Genomic DNA, 15,363 nt, shown 5'->3' with positions numbered 1-15,363 from the left:
GGATATAATATCGTTTGTTAAGATAATATTGAACACTGAAAGTAGTTTTCAATAAGCTTGAAAACAAAAGCTAAAAACTAAATAGTTAACCCTGCTAAAATCGTTTGACCAAAACTATTTCGAGTAAAAACCCGGTTGCCGCCCCTCCAGTATATGTTAACCCTCCAATATTCTCATCAATTTACCACACAGAGCTATGCAAACAAACATGACCCCATCGAGCCTCAGAAACGTTTGTTGATTGATTGATTATCTTGCGGCAAGAAAACATAATTCACAACATAAATTAAAAGAAAACATACAAATATACATGTCTATGTTCATGTTGTAAAATCCATGTAATGCAAGGTGGAAAATTGCAGACCTAACACATCAACAATGCTTCTGTTACTCCGCCCTCGTTCATCCTCTTCAACAACCATGTGAGGCGGCATCAGCTGTAGAACGATATACTCTAATGTGGAAGTTCCAGAACGGATCTCATTTATACTCGGCAGGTCTTGGCAAGATAATCGCATCCTTCGTAGATCTTTAACCCCGGTCGGTCCAGTTGATCTTCATTAAAGCATGCGCATCGTGTGCTCATTTTCCCAGTCAAAGCCATTTGTAGCGGTCTCTGAACTAACCTTGGGACACCCTCATCGCACCAAACCTAATAAAACAGGTAGAAATCTAAGATGTAGCGCAGTATTGAAACACATAACGAAAGTTACAAAATAAGAACTGAAAGAGAGCACAAGTAGTGTTTGGTTCTCGATCTATGTTTCCAATTCAGGGCGATACGTACCTCTCCACCCTCATCCTGACTCCACCTTGAGTTGCAACCAGGTTGCTTCGCTTCTTCATTCTCCTGTTTCTCCAAAAGCTGAGCACCTCTCGCAGCCTTTGCTTCCACTCCCTTCAAATATTTTGTAGGATTTCCTTGAGAATCATAGTAACGACCTACTAGCTTCCCTACAAATCTGACAATTCAAAGCCATGAAAGATCAGTTACAAAATATCATTATCCTTTTGATCTAATACCAATATAATGAAAAGCAAAAACAAATATAGTTCAAATATATTTGACATGACAACTTCGCTGAAACAAAATGGTGAACGAAAGAACAAGAGTATCAAGATTGACACAGGACAAGGCACCTGGGTCTTTCTTGTGAACCGTGAACGGCTATACATTTACAATACAAGATAAATGATTCAAAGGAAAAAGCAATATGAAATTCGGAAAGACACAAATATCTCTTATTACCAAAACAATCACGGGCATATAAACGCGGATATGATGATGACATTGCATCATTATAGGGTTGCCCACCTCAAAGAAAGTTTGAGGGATTTGTGGTAAACTTTTCGATTTTATTTAATCAAAATTTTGGTAGTAGATGTAAACTATTAAACTCCAAAGATGTTTCCAACTGTTTAAAAAGTAGTAAATCGATTGGCGAATAGAACTGTGTTTCCAGTATCTTCAAACTTCTGACATCATCAAAATACAAAGATAGCAGACACATGTTTGTAACTCACGTGTAACTTTTAAAGTAGAAATCCCTCCATTCAACGACACTCTTCACCTGAAAAATACGAAAGAACAAAACCAAAACCAAAACAATCAAACTTGTAGCAACTAATGAAACTTAGCATATCACATTCCCAGATATGCAGCCAAACCAAGTAGTACGAGATTGAATATTACGTATTAGTCCATTAATATTGTTATTCTGTTTAAAAGTGAAAAAATAAAAAAGGGCCGATAGTGCAAAACTTCATCAAGAAAAGTCACAAAAAATGCCATGTTGAAGGTGGATATGTCAGAAAATGGAAAAGACATAAATACACTATAACAAAGCATGACACGACAAGATAGGTTCGATTCAATCCATACAGTAATGATTTCACGTTAGACGTAATGACTCTACAGACTACACGTCAGTTGGGCTGGAATTTGGCATTAGAGAATCGTCAAGTGTGGGTGAACGTTACTAACTCCATAGATCGTTGTATGAGAATTCATAGGGTGAATTGGGCATGCCATCACCACGTTGGTTTCTACTGTGTAACCAGTGATTTCAATATGTAGTGATTTTTGATAGACACTGTCCTAAGTTTTAGCAGTTTTTCTTCCTTTATAACCTAGCATGGTTCCGAAAACACCAGGATAGAAAGAGAAGAAAAAAGGACGAGTTACCTGTGTACTTGATAAACCACGTAACGAGTCTGTGAGCCCATCTCCTGCAATATATAAAAATGCCAAATACTATATTACTACTATAACATTAACACTTAATAGCGTCAAGAGTTACTTTCCATCAAATCCCCGAAAATGAGCTTATAATCAATGCAAAGGCCAGCCCATAAACCATCAAACCTCGAACTTGCATAAAATCATCACCAACTAGAAGCGACAAAAAGAAGCCAAACCTTTGTTTACCTGTAAAGTTTCCCGAAACAAATGCTCGTGAAGCATCTCTTGATTGATTGCAGGGTTGCACGCAAAAGAAAACAGCTGTTAATATATAAGTCTATACAGAATCACAGATACAAAGCATAAAAGGATATAAAAGAATTGTCACGTTTCACAAGTTATGAACCATAACAACGAAATTGATGTAAAAGATAACAATTTTGGACTAGCACAACTAATCCGAACCTTTGTTTTGGGGAAAAATCGAGAAAACATCAATACTGAGGACAAAATTTAAGTATGCAAGTTCAAAAGGATTACATAAGAGAACAAACCTTCCAGAAAAATGATTGTACCCCCCACCCTCACCGTAATGAGATTTTCCCTTCGTCACATCGAAAACTGACCTGATCACAAAATATTGATCGGTTTATAGGAATCAGTAAGTGCATACTCACGAGGCATTTTTAGGAACCATATAAAATGCTCTACTTGATTGCCGAAATTCAATACGGCATGAGACTTCAATCTCTTAGTTCTAAATAATTAACCAAGCTAGCATAATGCACACATTTGGGTGCTTGAATTGCATTAGGGTGCTGCATTATGAGCAAATGCATGCATCTAAACAGAGAGAAAACGAAAAGTGTACCCGAGAATTCCTAGGAAAATCGGTAAACTCACATCAGTCCCGTTGTACAAAGCCAGTTCTTCAACAGTGAACAATCTCTATAAAATCACAACAACAACAACAAAAAGTCACATACTTTTGCACTGTAATTTCAAACATTCAAAATCCAACCCAACCAAACAAATCAAAAACCCATCTCGGAAATTAAATTCACAGACAAATTCTCCAAAGAAAACCCAAGAAAAATCGAATCTTGGAGTTTCTTCAGCTCCCCAAACCATGAAAATTTTTCAGCTGGGGAGTTCGGTTTTCTGTGAGGAAAAAGAGAAACAAAAGAATGAGCTTTTGGGGATCTCTGACCTGTTGGGAGAAGGGCTTGTAATAGAAGGCGAAAAGAGCTATGAGGGGGACGAGTACTGCAATTCCTACAAACGGGGAAGTTGCTAAGAGCTTAGGCGCCATCCGACCTACTGAGACTCAACTCAACGATATTCAACTGGAACCCAACCACATATGTACGTTCGCCGTGTTTTTAATGTTGTAACTAGGGTCGTGGAGAACTTTAGATGGAACTAGGGAAGTTTCATACCATCTGCACGTGACATTATATTTTCTAGGAGTGTGATATTCCACATCATTTTTTTATTCTCATATATTCTTTTAATTTTCAATCGTCGAATCGAATGAATTAAAGAAAATTAAAAAATAAAAATTAATAAGAGATGTGAGAAGTAAAATGAGGTGTATAGGTAGCACACCCCATTAACAAAAAGCTTATTTTTAGCTACGTTTATTGAAACTCCATTTTAATTTCATTTTGCTCCCTATAAATTAAAAGTCATAATTTTACTCATTGACAAAATTCATTTATTTGACTTGTAGACAACATACACACACACACAAATATACATATATAGACCCAACATCCAAAAAAACTATATCATATGTGCAATAAATTTGATTAGTATGGCTCACCAAAATCAAACCCACATAAAAAAACTAATAGATCTAGGCAATGTGGAGCGAATTGTGAGTTTTATAAAAACAACTTTCAAATTTCAAGGGGTAAACTAGGATCAAAATCGCGTTTTAAGGACGAAGTATAACGAATTTTGAGTTTCAATTAATAAAGTAAAAACTTTTGAGTTATATAAAGCAATTGACTACTTTAGTCTCATATAGGTTATCGCACACAAACACTGATATTTTAGTTGGTTCTCCTTTAAATTATAACGTTCCAATTTATTAATCAATTTTCGATCCATTTAAATACTTGTCGCACAATTTTAATCCCTGAAACACTCCCAGAAAAAGTTCTTAAATAGTGGACCAAAATAAAAAAAATAAAAAAAATAAAAAACTATCAATTTGGTCCATAATCAACAACCACCATCAAGAAAATTGATCACCTTGGAGTTTTGGATCATCTATGCCGAGATAAATGACCCCTTGAACGATTGAATCTTGAAGAAAGCAAAATACCAAAAGAGGAGGCGCGGGCTCAGGACAAGACCAATTTAGACGCGCGCGCACCATAACCCAGCTCAGAACTATAAAGGCGGCGGAGTCCAACAGCTCCGACTTGGGTCTGCGGTCTTCCGGAACGCGAAATTCTCTGGTTTTGGGCGATTTGTTCAAAGAAAATCTACTGGTCCGCCTCCCTCCCTCTTCAATTCCAATTCAATCTTTCTCTCTCTCTCTCTCTCTCTCTAAAAGCACCATGATTTTGATTTGATCGGAATGATTGAATCCGAGGAGTTTTACTTTTTGATGCTTCAAAAGTTGAAATTTTTGAAAATGGTGCAGGATTTGAGTAAATTTATCGTTGTTATTGGTGAAAATCGCGGTAAAAAAATGAGGGTTAGACAAGCGTTAAAGAGCCTGGATGCGTTTCCTCGGGCGGAGGAGCACTTGCTGCAGAAAACGCAATCCGGGGCACTTGGTAATTTTTGAGATTTTTTGCTTTGGTTTTGTATTATTTGAGTTGGGTTTTTTGTGAATTGCGGAAATTTATTGGCTTTTCTTGAATTTGTAGTTTCTGTTGTTGGGCTGCTTATAATGGCGACATTGTTTGTGCACGAGCTCAGATATTATCTCACCACATACACCGTCCACCAGGTTTGAATTTCGAATGCGTTGCTTTTCGTTTTCCGGAGATTTTGTTAAGTCGAATAAGTGGATAATTGATTGAAAGAAATGCATAGATGCTACGAGATTGTAAGTTGTCTAATTGAAAAGGGTTGTGTTTTTGGCAGATGTCCGTAGACTTAAAGCGCGGAGAGACTCTTCCAATTCATATAAATATGACATTTCCAGCTTTACCTTGTGATGGTGAGAATGTTCTTTCTCTTGCTATTTAAGTGAAGGGCGGTTTCTTTGTAGGGTTTTCTGTTCATCATTTGGTAGCTTTGTGTGATGATAAGCTTCGGTTTTCTATGTTTGATTGCAGTCTTGAGTGTTGATGCAATCGATATGTCAGGCAAGCATGAAGTAGATCTTGACACAAACATATGGAAAGTAAGAGATTTTATTGATTCTTATGTATTTCCTGTTATTGGGCTGCAATGTAATATGGTGTTTCATGTCAAACAGCAATGAACTGCATTTGTACAATGGTAGAAAAAATGTTCCATCTGTTTAAACTTTGATGATTGTATTACAAAGGTTTGGCGTCCAAGTTATATCTTCACGTTTGTCATACGCATGCAAACATAATTTGTTTAACCTGCACCACTTCATGTGGGATTCTTTGGATCTTCCTTTACTTAGTGCTTTGTCAAGCCTTTTTTTCCTGGTGTTTTTTTGCTGGGCCATCATAAGTTTTAGGCTTTTCAAAAAGTTGGTAGTGATGACTATTTTTGTTCTTTCCTTTGATCCACTGGCTTAAATTTTAGTTATAATCTCATTGCTGTTGACTATGCATGTATATAGTAAGATTTGGTTTTTATAATTGGCAACTGGTGATCTGTCTCTATTCTTCCCTTCTCTCATAGTTATTCTCCTAACCGGTTTAGAGTGGCTGCAGCTTCGCCTGAACAGTCATGGCCACATCATTGGCACTGAATATTTGTCTGACCTTGTTGAAAAGGAGCATTCTCACAAGCATGGTAATGTCTATGTTGTATTATCGCATTTTGTTTTGGTTGTATCTCTTGCTGTTTGGATTTTCTTTTTCTGATAAAGAACCTTGACCAGATGATGGCAAAGATAATCACGATGATAAGGACCAGGAAATTCATTCACAAGGAGCTTTTGATCAAGCTGCAGAAGATCTCATTAAGAGGGTAAAGCATGCAATAGAAAATGGAGAAGGATGCCGGGTACATCATTACAGAGATCTCTACTTTTTATACTATGGGACTGCACTTGCTCCTTCAGAAATTTCATATATCTGATATAATTTTTTGCTGCAGGTTTTTGGTGTTTTAGATGTCCAAAGGGTTGCTGGAAACTTTCATATATCAGTTCATGGGTTAAACATTTTCGTTGCACAAATGGTTAGTTTGCCTTAAAATGCTTGTTGCTTCCTCCGTCCAATTTCTGTCTTTTTTGTGGTGAATGAGTTTCATGTGATCTAGAACATGCATAGTGCAGTGCCTGATGTAAAATACTTATGGTGGATCTAAATTATGGGTCCCTGAATGAAAATTTTGATAAATTTGGGTTTTGGCAATTGGAACTGCTGAATCATATGATTGGTGCATTTTGACTTGATATTTAAATCTATTTTCAACCTTTTTGGGTGTGGAAATGATATGGGGATTGAAGGCGCTTGAGTAAAGTAATCCCTGTCTTGCTTGTCATATCAAAAGGGATTCTTTGTGTATCAGTCTTGTGTCAACTAGCTTTTTTTCACTATAGCATATTTGTAAAGCTTGCTGGCTCTAGTTAATTACAGCTCCCAACTTATTTTTCTATGTCTTACTGTTTCTGTGCAGATTTTTGGAGGATCTAAAAATGTAAATGTAAGCCACATCGTTCATGACATGTCGTTTGGCCCAAAATATCCAGGAATTCACAATCCACTCGATGGGACAGACCGTATTTTGCATGACACAAGTGGCACATTCAAATATTATATAAAGGTTTGAATATGTGAACTTCCTTTGTATACAGCTCTTTGGTAGATTTAAATCTCAGGTATCTGCAATACACACTGGCGTGTTTCATGGATATGTCTCTGCACGAATGCTTGCTTGCGTTTAAGCCTTTAAATGAACTTTAGATTTTCATTTTTTTTACCTTCTGTTACTTGTGCAAGGTCGAGTAGTTGCCCCACATTTTAACTCAGCTAGGAGAAATTCAAAGCAAGAAAGTTTCCCTGCTAGGAAGAGACTTGCATCCAAAAAACGCTCTCCTAGCCAAGGAACTTGTCTCTCTAATAAAGAATTATACCGTTTCTTTCATCAAGTGGTCTGCAATACTTTGTCTTTGTTCATAAATGGAAACATGAATTTATTTTATCAAAATAAATATACCTAAAGTCTATTAGAAAGTTATACACTTCCCTGGGCCGTATGCTGCCAGTTCTTCTGCCTCAACATCTTGAACTTAGAGGCATGGCATGCGTACCGTTTACCCTTAGAATAAAAAATGTCAACCAACCACGTGTGGTGACATCATTATCATCAAATATTAGTTACTTTGTTTGGATTTTGATATTGTTCTTTCCTTGTCAAAGTATAATTGAGTTTTGCTTCATTGGTCAGTTGGCATTTTGATATCAGTTCAGCGCAATGAGTTTTGAACATGAAGAGGACCATTTTAGGAATATTAAGTATCTGTCTCGAAACTATTGTTTTCAAATACAAATGAACTGATGCAATTGCTAGGAACAGAAAAACTAAAGGATTTGTTTCAGGTTCTACGTATATGTTCACAACATGACCAATTAGATAATTTGCATGGGACATCAGCAGGCCTAACTTTGTTGTTAGATATACTCTTTTACATACATTCTAATAGAGGGCTTTCATGGACAACTTAGAAACTCAATCGATTCTGAGAATGTATCTTTTTGTTGCGGTGCAGATTGTTCCAACTGAATATAGGTATATCTCAAAAGAAGTTTTGCCAACCAATCAGTTCTCCGTCACTGAATATTTTTCTCCTATGAAACAGTTTGATCGGTCATGGCCAGGTTGGTTTATGAGAAATTTGTCTGTCCCTTTTATTGGGTTCTTGGTGTTAATTATCGGCCCTGTTTGTTTGGTTGTTTGTATCCAGCTGTGTACTTCTTGTATGATCTCTCACCAATTACTGTAACTATCAAAGAAGAACGCCGCAGTTTTCTCCATTTCATCACTCGGCTTTGTGCTGTATTGGGTGGTACCTTTGCTTTGACAGGTTTGTGTTTTTCTTCTCATTCTGTATGATTTCTTTTAAGTCAGCACAATCAAAGTATATTGTGGATTTGGAACTCCCGTTTCCGCTTATTGAAGTTCCAACTAGTTGATGTGCTTTCTATTAGAGTCTAGGCCATCAAAGTTTCCAATCTAACCATATTTTTGTTACAGATGGGAGGGTCACTTTTTCATCAATTTTCCCTTTCATTGTATCTCTTATTATTCCTTTTCTTGCTTCAGGAATGCTAGATCGATGGATGTACAGGTTTGTTGAAGCATTGACGGCCAAACCAAAAGCTAGAAGTGTACTCCGATAGACATTGGGTGTCTGCTAATACGGTTTACTCAAGCATATCTCCGGATGGACTCTTGACGCTAGCAAGGTCATAACGTTTCCCAGTTAGCAAACCGACCTTGGATGTAAAACGTGGAGGCGAGAGCTGAAATGTGCACTACCGCTCATTTAACTCACTTGTTTGCTCCCCCTTTTATACATGCTTTTGTTATCGTTTTCGATCTGCTGGGGGAAACTCAAGGTTGTTGTAGCATAATCGGTGTACGCAGGATTCTTTACAGATTCCTTCATTTTACTTGGTTTTGATTTAGGCACTGTTCAAATTTTGGTGAGATGTTATGAGCAGTTTTAAGCTCTTGCTATGAATTTTCTCTTAAATTTTTATCTCCAATTGAATTGTGCTAACTATTGAGAGCAGTGATGTGAGATGAGTTATCGTCGTTACCAAAGACGGTACTGATGACCGTGAAACTCGGTTACTCGTTTGGAAGAATGTTCAAACTGAGAGGTCAATCTCATGTGCAATTCCCTCCAAAACCTGAGCCAACCCGCATAGTGCCCTGGCCAATTCACTTAAGGTATCGTTTGGTATGCAGATGGGACGAAACAGAGAAGGAGCAAAGATGTCCTCAGATGGAAACAAGGAGGAAGAAGGAGACGGAGAGGTTATAATTTTGCGTTCTACGGATGTGAAACGAGTCGTTTCAGGGGGTGAGACGGAACAAAAATTCATCCAAAATTCATCCCGTGGAACAACGCGTTCCACCCGTTTTAAGCGCACCAAACGTGAGACGGAACGTCTCGTCCCACTCCGTTCCATCCCGTCCCACGTACCAAATGGTACCTTATGTCAACTTTTGTAACAAGCGCCGTTGTCCTCAGCAGTACACACTAAAAACTTAGAGGCCAACTTGGCACGAAAAATAGTTTGGAGGACTAAAGGGAAACAACCCGAAAGTGCACCACTAGAACGCGCGAGGCACGGCCTCTGCAAAATTCTTACAAGAAAGCTTCCGTCCCTTAAGGCTAAAGGGTTAGAGACAAGATGAGAAGAAGAACCTTGTAAAGTACAAGAAATACACGAACACTATCAAATAATCAGAAGAAAAAAAAAAAACTGAGAAAAACTACAGCTCAGTACAAAAATTGAAATTCTGAAATTGCTCGTTGTAACTGTCAAGACTAAACGGCCAATCAAGGGGGGTATTTCACTTGGCAGGGAGTACCTCATCATGCCTGAGACGTTTTCGCTTACAATAATGTCCGTAAATGAGTCGAGCACATGGCTGGTGAATACAACATACCATCCGGTCAGCCTTGGCTAAGAATCTGAGGTAGAAAACGCCCCTTGTCAGGTTACTCTTGCGTATCTGATTCCTGATCGTGTAACCTTTAAAGCTGCACGGAGTTAAAATGAGCTCCTGTATTAAATAAGAAGTAGGTACAGATTTTACATGGCTGGAGAGGAAAACAGAAAGTCGCCTGCCCCGTATTTAGAAAATGATTACATGCTAATATGCATGGGAAAAAATTGAAAGATCTTCAGTATACAGAGCTCGAATTTACCTATCAAAGAAACCAAATTGCTCAATCTTTATGGACTATGTGCCCTGTCTAACTTCTAGTGGCCTAGAACCATCAGCATTTGGATCTCCATCCAACCGTTGGTGCTGGTGCTCCTGTTGGTGTCGATGATGCTCTTCTTCTTGCTGCTGAAGCTGTCGCTGTACTTGCTGGTACTGATTATATGAATCTTCCATCAACTGTTGCCGTCGTTGTTGCTGGGATTGGTGTTGATATTGCTCTTCTTGCTGTTGCCGGTGCTGCTGCAGTTGTAGTTCATGCAGATGCAGTGCACTGCTAGCATGCTGATAGGATGATTGCAGTTGTCTGCTGATTTTCCATCTACGATACTCAACCAGAAGGGAATTCGTGCTGATTGCAATCCCGAAGCCAGTGAATGAGGAAAGGAGGACTGAGAGAATTGGATTTACATTAAGCTGCACGGTCAGTGAACATGAGAAGCTGCAGCAGAGACCAATAGAATACAAAGAAAAAGGAAAAGAAAGGAACACAGGCAGGATGTGTAAATTCATGAAAGAAATCGGTTCTGCTTACTACAGTATAAAATATGTGAGCAAACAGGATCACAATGGCAAACTGGAAGGAGGCATAAGCCCATAAGTAGCTCCTGCTCACTGCCACCACCATGCATAATCAGGTAGTGTATTCAAGCAAGTATAATTCATGAAAAATAGAATGCTCCACTTATTCGTAGCAAAAATAGAGATGGAGGGGGGCAGAAAGAGAATAGAAAACATCATGAGTTGCTCAGAAAAAGAACACTCTGGGTGTTTCATCGAAAAAAGTTAACTCTTTTTTAAAATTGATTTCCTTAGGACAATATTTCTCTCACATCTTAAAATTCCGTACTTCTATTCGTTGAATTGTACAAAATTAACTCCTAGGGTACTTTTTATCCAGCGTACTTTTATGTTTCTAAGATTTGATGTTCCTTTTTGTCCCCTCTAACTTTCTAGAATTGTACCTGATGAACTAAATCTCGCCTCTACTTAAGAGAGAAAAGAACAATGCAGATTATTAGAATCTCGCCTCTCGAGTTGGCAAAGAGATGGCCCCAACTGCATTCTTAAAAGGGTGCAAAAAAATATTTCCTAATTGAAGTTTGATATGACAAAGCTTCCATTTCTTACCAAAGAGAAACAAGAAAAACGGGTGAACAGATTAAAATTAATATCTTCATAGATGTATTGGGAAAAATAATTAAGCTGTATAGAATTGTATTTTATTAAGTGAGGATTTATATAAAGAAAGGACATAAAATAAAAACAAGTTGATAGTAAAAGGAAGAAGAAACTCACCCATTGTGGAAGCAATCATAGATGAAAGGAGACCTAAAACACAAGAGAAGGGTAAGGAAACGGCAAGAGCACGAGGGCCCAAGTCAGATACCTGTTCAGAATGAAAAAGGAAACTTCACGCACATAATGATTCTAATGCAAAACAAGAACAAAATGTTCATACAAATGTTTAAATAACAAGCATAGATGTATAGACTGCAAGTTGTAAATTCTTCAGGATCATATCACAGAAAATATGAAGTATGACTGAACAATTGCTGTGACTTATGAAATCTGGAATTTTCTCTTTGCCAGCAAGAATGAGCTTGCTACCAAAACCATGATTCCATATAATGAAGAGCTTGAGTTTATTGTAAATAAGCACAAAACAAACCAGAAGTTGCTCCAGAAAGCAGAAATACGCAAGCATGCTGACCAGGACAAGAACTGGTATGTCCTGCCAGACCCTGTAAAGCATGCAACAAGGCAAAATCCAAAATCAAACTCACATGGTAATATCTCAAGTCTCGACTGAGGGCATGATACCAAACATTTTGAGAAAATGTTCTGAGTGACAAGTTGATGGAAACAAATGTTTATCATGTTTTTTTCTATGTGTTTAATGGAGCAGTAGAAGACGTGTAAGCATGCACCTCCCCCATCTCAAGAAATATCCAGGTTATTAGAAGTGTAAATATATAAAGTGAAAATTAAAAAATAAGCAAAATTAGCAACCAGACATGCACAGATAGATGTTAAATGGGGCATTAACGGAGTGTAGTTTAGTTTTCCATCAAGTATCCAGAATTACTAACATATCAATGTGATGATTTCTGTGAAGATTTCATAGATACAACAGCATAAAATTGTTTCTTCATTCTATATTGCGAGTGTTTCTCATTATCTCATGTAATACTTGTCTTCTCTCTTCATTTTTACTTGGGAGGGAGGGGGTTGTGTGGTACTTTTTCTTTTGGTAGGAAACATTATTTGGTGAATATACTACAGTCATTTCATCTAAAATTGAAAACATGGAGCCTCGGGGCACTTTATAATGAGTCATAATTACGATGTCATGCTGGGATCATTATCATCATTGTAATAATTGGGACTTGCCTGTAATGATGGACTTCCCTCTGCTCCATTATTGTTGGTGGTCGTCTAATAACAGTTTGAGGATTGTGTATTTTGAGCAGTGTTACAGGTAAGTTTCGGACATCCTGCTTGCAGACGTCACAGGTTTTGTTCCCTTTAATGCTAAACCACTTAACTGCACAATCTTTGTGAGCAAGTGCTAGCTCTCCTTTGCAGCTGCACTCCATTTTAAGAGAATCACCCCCTTCTGCGAGCTCAACCAAACAAATCCTGCAAACTGCTTCTTCTTCAGGAATATCTTCACCCGAATCTTCAGTGGCTGAAATTGGCAAGTTATCATTCTCATTAGTTACTGATATATATGTCAGATAATACAAAAAAAATTTAAGGAGCACTCATAGCGAGAAAAATAAATTAATAAATTTGTCAGCATTTGATAAAAGTTAATGGCTCAATACTTCAACCAAGAAAGTATGAAAACCTTGGCTTTCAATTTTATTTTATTTTAAAGCTACGAATGACGTTTCCAGTTGCAAGTGAATGACCATAAATCAACAGATGAATAAAAAGATATGAAATCAAATCTATCTGCAACCAACGTAGCACTACTAAAAGTCAATAGGAGTATTATATGTACTATAATTCCGCAGTTACTTGTTGGAGAGGTTTGTGAATATTCTTGTTCTCTTACTAGCCAAAATTTTTTATATGCAGTAACAGTGCCTGTAGGAGAGGTTTGTGAATATGCTCATTCTTCCTTCCAGCATGATTAGTGCGTATAATACTCCTACAAAAGTGCTTCACCATATCTGCTCAATCTCCTACCAGGCTATGAGCCAAGTTTTTCACATTCTATTCAGGACAGGAGGTAGCATTTACCCATTTCCAGTGCTGGGTCAGCATTTGGTGAGGCACCCTCAACTGCTGAAGGACGTGGAGTTGCTGAAATTACACGGATCATGCATCCAGAATCCATCCGCCTTAAACTTCTGGTCGCAATATTTACTGGAACTGAGAAAGAGCGGGACATATGATGCTTAACTTCAATTCTCTGAAACAAAATTCATTTTTAGTGTGACACGAGAATTTCTAAACTGGCACTGGTACATGAAAATGATAAATTAGAATTACTTACAGAATCAGAATGACTCTCCACTTGTCTTCCCTGCCCAATCTCGGAACCCAGATTTGCACTTGGTGTAACTGGTAAAGAATGCGTCCCTTTTGTTGATGTAGAGAAGAAAAGCTTATTGAGCGAGAAAGACCGTGAAGTAGAAGGCTTTTCCAACGGACTATCTGAGGGCGATGTATCCGGCATAATGAGAATCGTCTTCTCACCATCCAGGGGCAAGTTTTTCACTCGAAAACTTTTTTGAGGAAACAGATTTTTCACGGTTGATTTGATCTTAGCTGAATGTGGCCTAGGCGGTAGTCCAACTCTACTAGAACTTGGACTTGCTGTGGAGGGAATATCAATTCTCGTACAAGCAGACAAACTGGTTTCCAATGTCCTTGCCGGTATTTGCAATGAGGAGAGGTTTGGCCGTCTAGACTGCTGCACCAAGGAGGTTTCTTCATTCTTTTCCTTTTGTTCATGAATCTGCAAAACCAACAAACCCTTTTATCGGTACACTATTCAACAATGAGATCGAAAATCAGAAAATGTTATAGAGTCCAAGCATTTCAGCACAAGTAAATACAAGTCAAAGAATTACATGAACCTTATATCATCATCATGAACCGTAAAACATCGACATGCGATATGCAAAAAATTCGAAAGCAATGTAATTTCTGCATATAACTCCAACTGATTTTCGCTAATTGGAGTCAAAGAAACTAAATTTAAGCATTAAAGAACCAAAAAATTCAGACTTTAAGATTAACCCTTTTAAAGTTTTCAGTTTCCAATTCAGAGTACCTAAACAAAAGCAAAATACTAACACTTTTTGATTGGTAACCGAGAAAATGCAGCAAACAAACAGAAAAACTAAATGTTTACTACTGAAATTACTAAAATGTAAAATCTGTGACCTGAAAATTGCAAAAACTCACCTGGTGCTGATCAGATGAGCTCTCCGGAGTTGATTCCGCTCCAAGCTGAAGCTCAGAAGCTGAATTCTCCGCCATAACCAGAAACTTTCCCAAAATTGCACCAAAAGAAGTCTAATTTTGAAAACTGAGACAGTCTGCTTTCAGCTGACATTCACCAAATTTGAGCATAAATTGAAAACCACAGAAAACAGTGGCAATGATGGACACAACACATTGTGGTCGGACAAAACATGAATGAATCAAAATTATCAAATATTAAATCGGATTTAGGGATTTTTAAATCGTTTTTGTTTATACAAACCCAGCCAACCTGATTTGTGTGATTAGCTTTGCTTCTGCATTAGCGGATTGTGTTTTCTGACTTTACCTTTGCTTCGGCTTTACTTTACTACTTCATTTGTTTAGTTAATTAATTAAGCATGATTAGCTGCTTTAATTTATGGAGATTTTAACGAAAAGTTCTTGGTACTGTTTACTTTAACGAAAAATTATATTTTGATACTAAAAAGTCAATCATCGTACTATTTACTTTACTCTTTATTTTGAATTATCGTTAAAGCTCAAAGTTTTCTAATCATGTTTATTAATTTTCCTTTAATTTAACTTGTTATGATTCTTCAGAGTCCGTTTTTATATCAGAACACCATTTTAGAAGGTTAAAATTAACTTTTCATATGTGTATG

General features: G+C 37.4%; 3 protein-coding genes across 4 annotated transcripts; 1 reads left to right on the top strand and 2 right to left on the bottom strand.

Annotated features, from left to right (window-relative positions):
• Positions 1–226: 226 nt before the first annotated feature.
• LOC103443041 (membrane-associated progesterone-binding protein 4) lies at positions 227–3,613 on the bottom strand. Its single transcript, XM_008381829.4, has 8 exons — positions 3,393–3,613; positions 3,054–3,130; positions 2,737–2,808; positions 2,429–2,466; positions 2,186–2,229; positions 1,525–1,571; positions 788–962; positions 227–652 (listed from the first exon to the last, which is right to left on the bottom strand). Exons 1-8 carry the CDS (start codon positions 3,492–3,494, stop codon positions 485–487), a joined length of 723 nt encoding a protein of 240 aa, XP_008380051.1. The 5' UTR covers positions 3,495–3,613; the 3' UTR covers positions 227–484.
• Positions 3,614–4,326: 713 nt separating this feature from the next.
• Positions 4,327–9,038, top strand: LOC103443036 (uncharacterized). Its single transcript, XM_029108112.2, has 12 exons — positions 4,327–4,683; positions 4,839–4,974; positions 5,068–5,150; positions 5,288–5,363; positions 5,482–5,549; positions 6,058–6,139; positions 6,228–6,352; positions 6,446–6,529; positions 6,971–7,117; positions 8,064–8,172; positions 8,259–8,378; positions 8,618–9,038. Exons 2-12 carry the CDS (start codon positions 4,887–4,889, stop codon positions 8,692–8,694), a joined length of 1,059 nt encoding a protein of 352 aa, XP_028963945.2. The 5' UTR covers positions 4,327–4,683; positions 4,839–4,886; the 3' UTR covers positions 8,695–9,038.
• Positions 9,039–9,599: 561 nt separating this feature from the next.
• On the bottom strand, positions 9,600–15,075 carry LOC103443037 (uncharacterized). 2 transcript variants are annotated; one of them, XM_008381822.4, is made up of 10 exons: positions 14,991–15,075; positions 14,681–14,824; positions 13,764–14,228; positions 13,508–13,679; positions 12,650–12,947; positions 11,928–12,000; positions 11,555–11,645; positions 10,791–10,870; positions 10,239–10,672; positions 9,600–10,070 (listed from the first exon to the last, which is right to left on the bottom strand). In XM_008381822.4, the coding sequence occupies exons 2-9, from the start codon at positions 14,753–14,755 to the stop codon at positions 10,274–10,276; spliced, it is 1,653 nt and encodes a 550-aa protein (XP_008380044.3). In that variant the 5' UTR covers positions 14,756–14,824; positions 14,991–15,075; the 3' UTR covers positions 9,600–10,070; positions 10,239–10,273. The 2 variants fall into 2 exon arrangements, with proteins under 2 accessions (XP_008380044.3, XP_008380045.3); XM_008381823.4 differs by having other exon boundaries at positions 9,600–10,093; positions 14,681–15,039.
• Positions 15,076–15,363: the final 288 nt, after the last annotated feature.

Source organism: Malus domestica, chromosome 09 (assembly GCF_042453785.1).
Source record: "Malus domestica chromosome 09, GDT2T_hap1".
NCBI lineage: Eukaryota > Viridiplantae > Streptophyta > Magnoliopsida > Rosales > Rosaceae > Malus > Malus domestica.
Note: the sequence above shows the minus strand (reverse complement) of the source record. Positions and strands in the feature narration are given on the sequence as shown.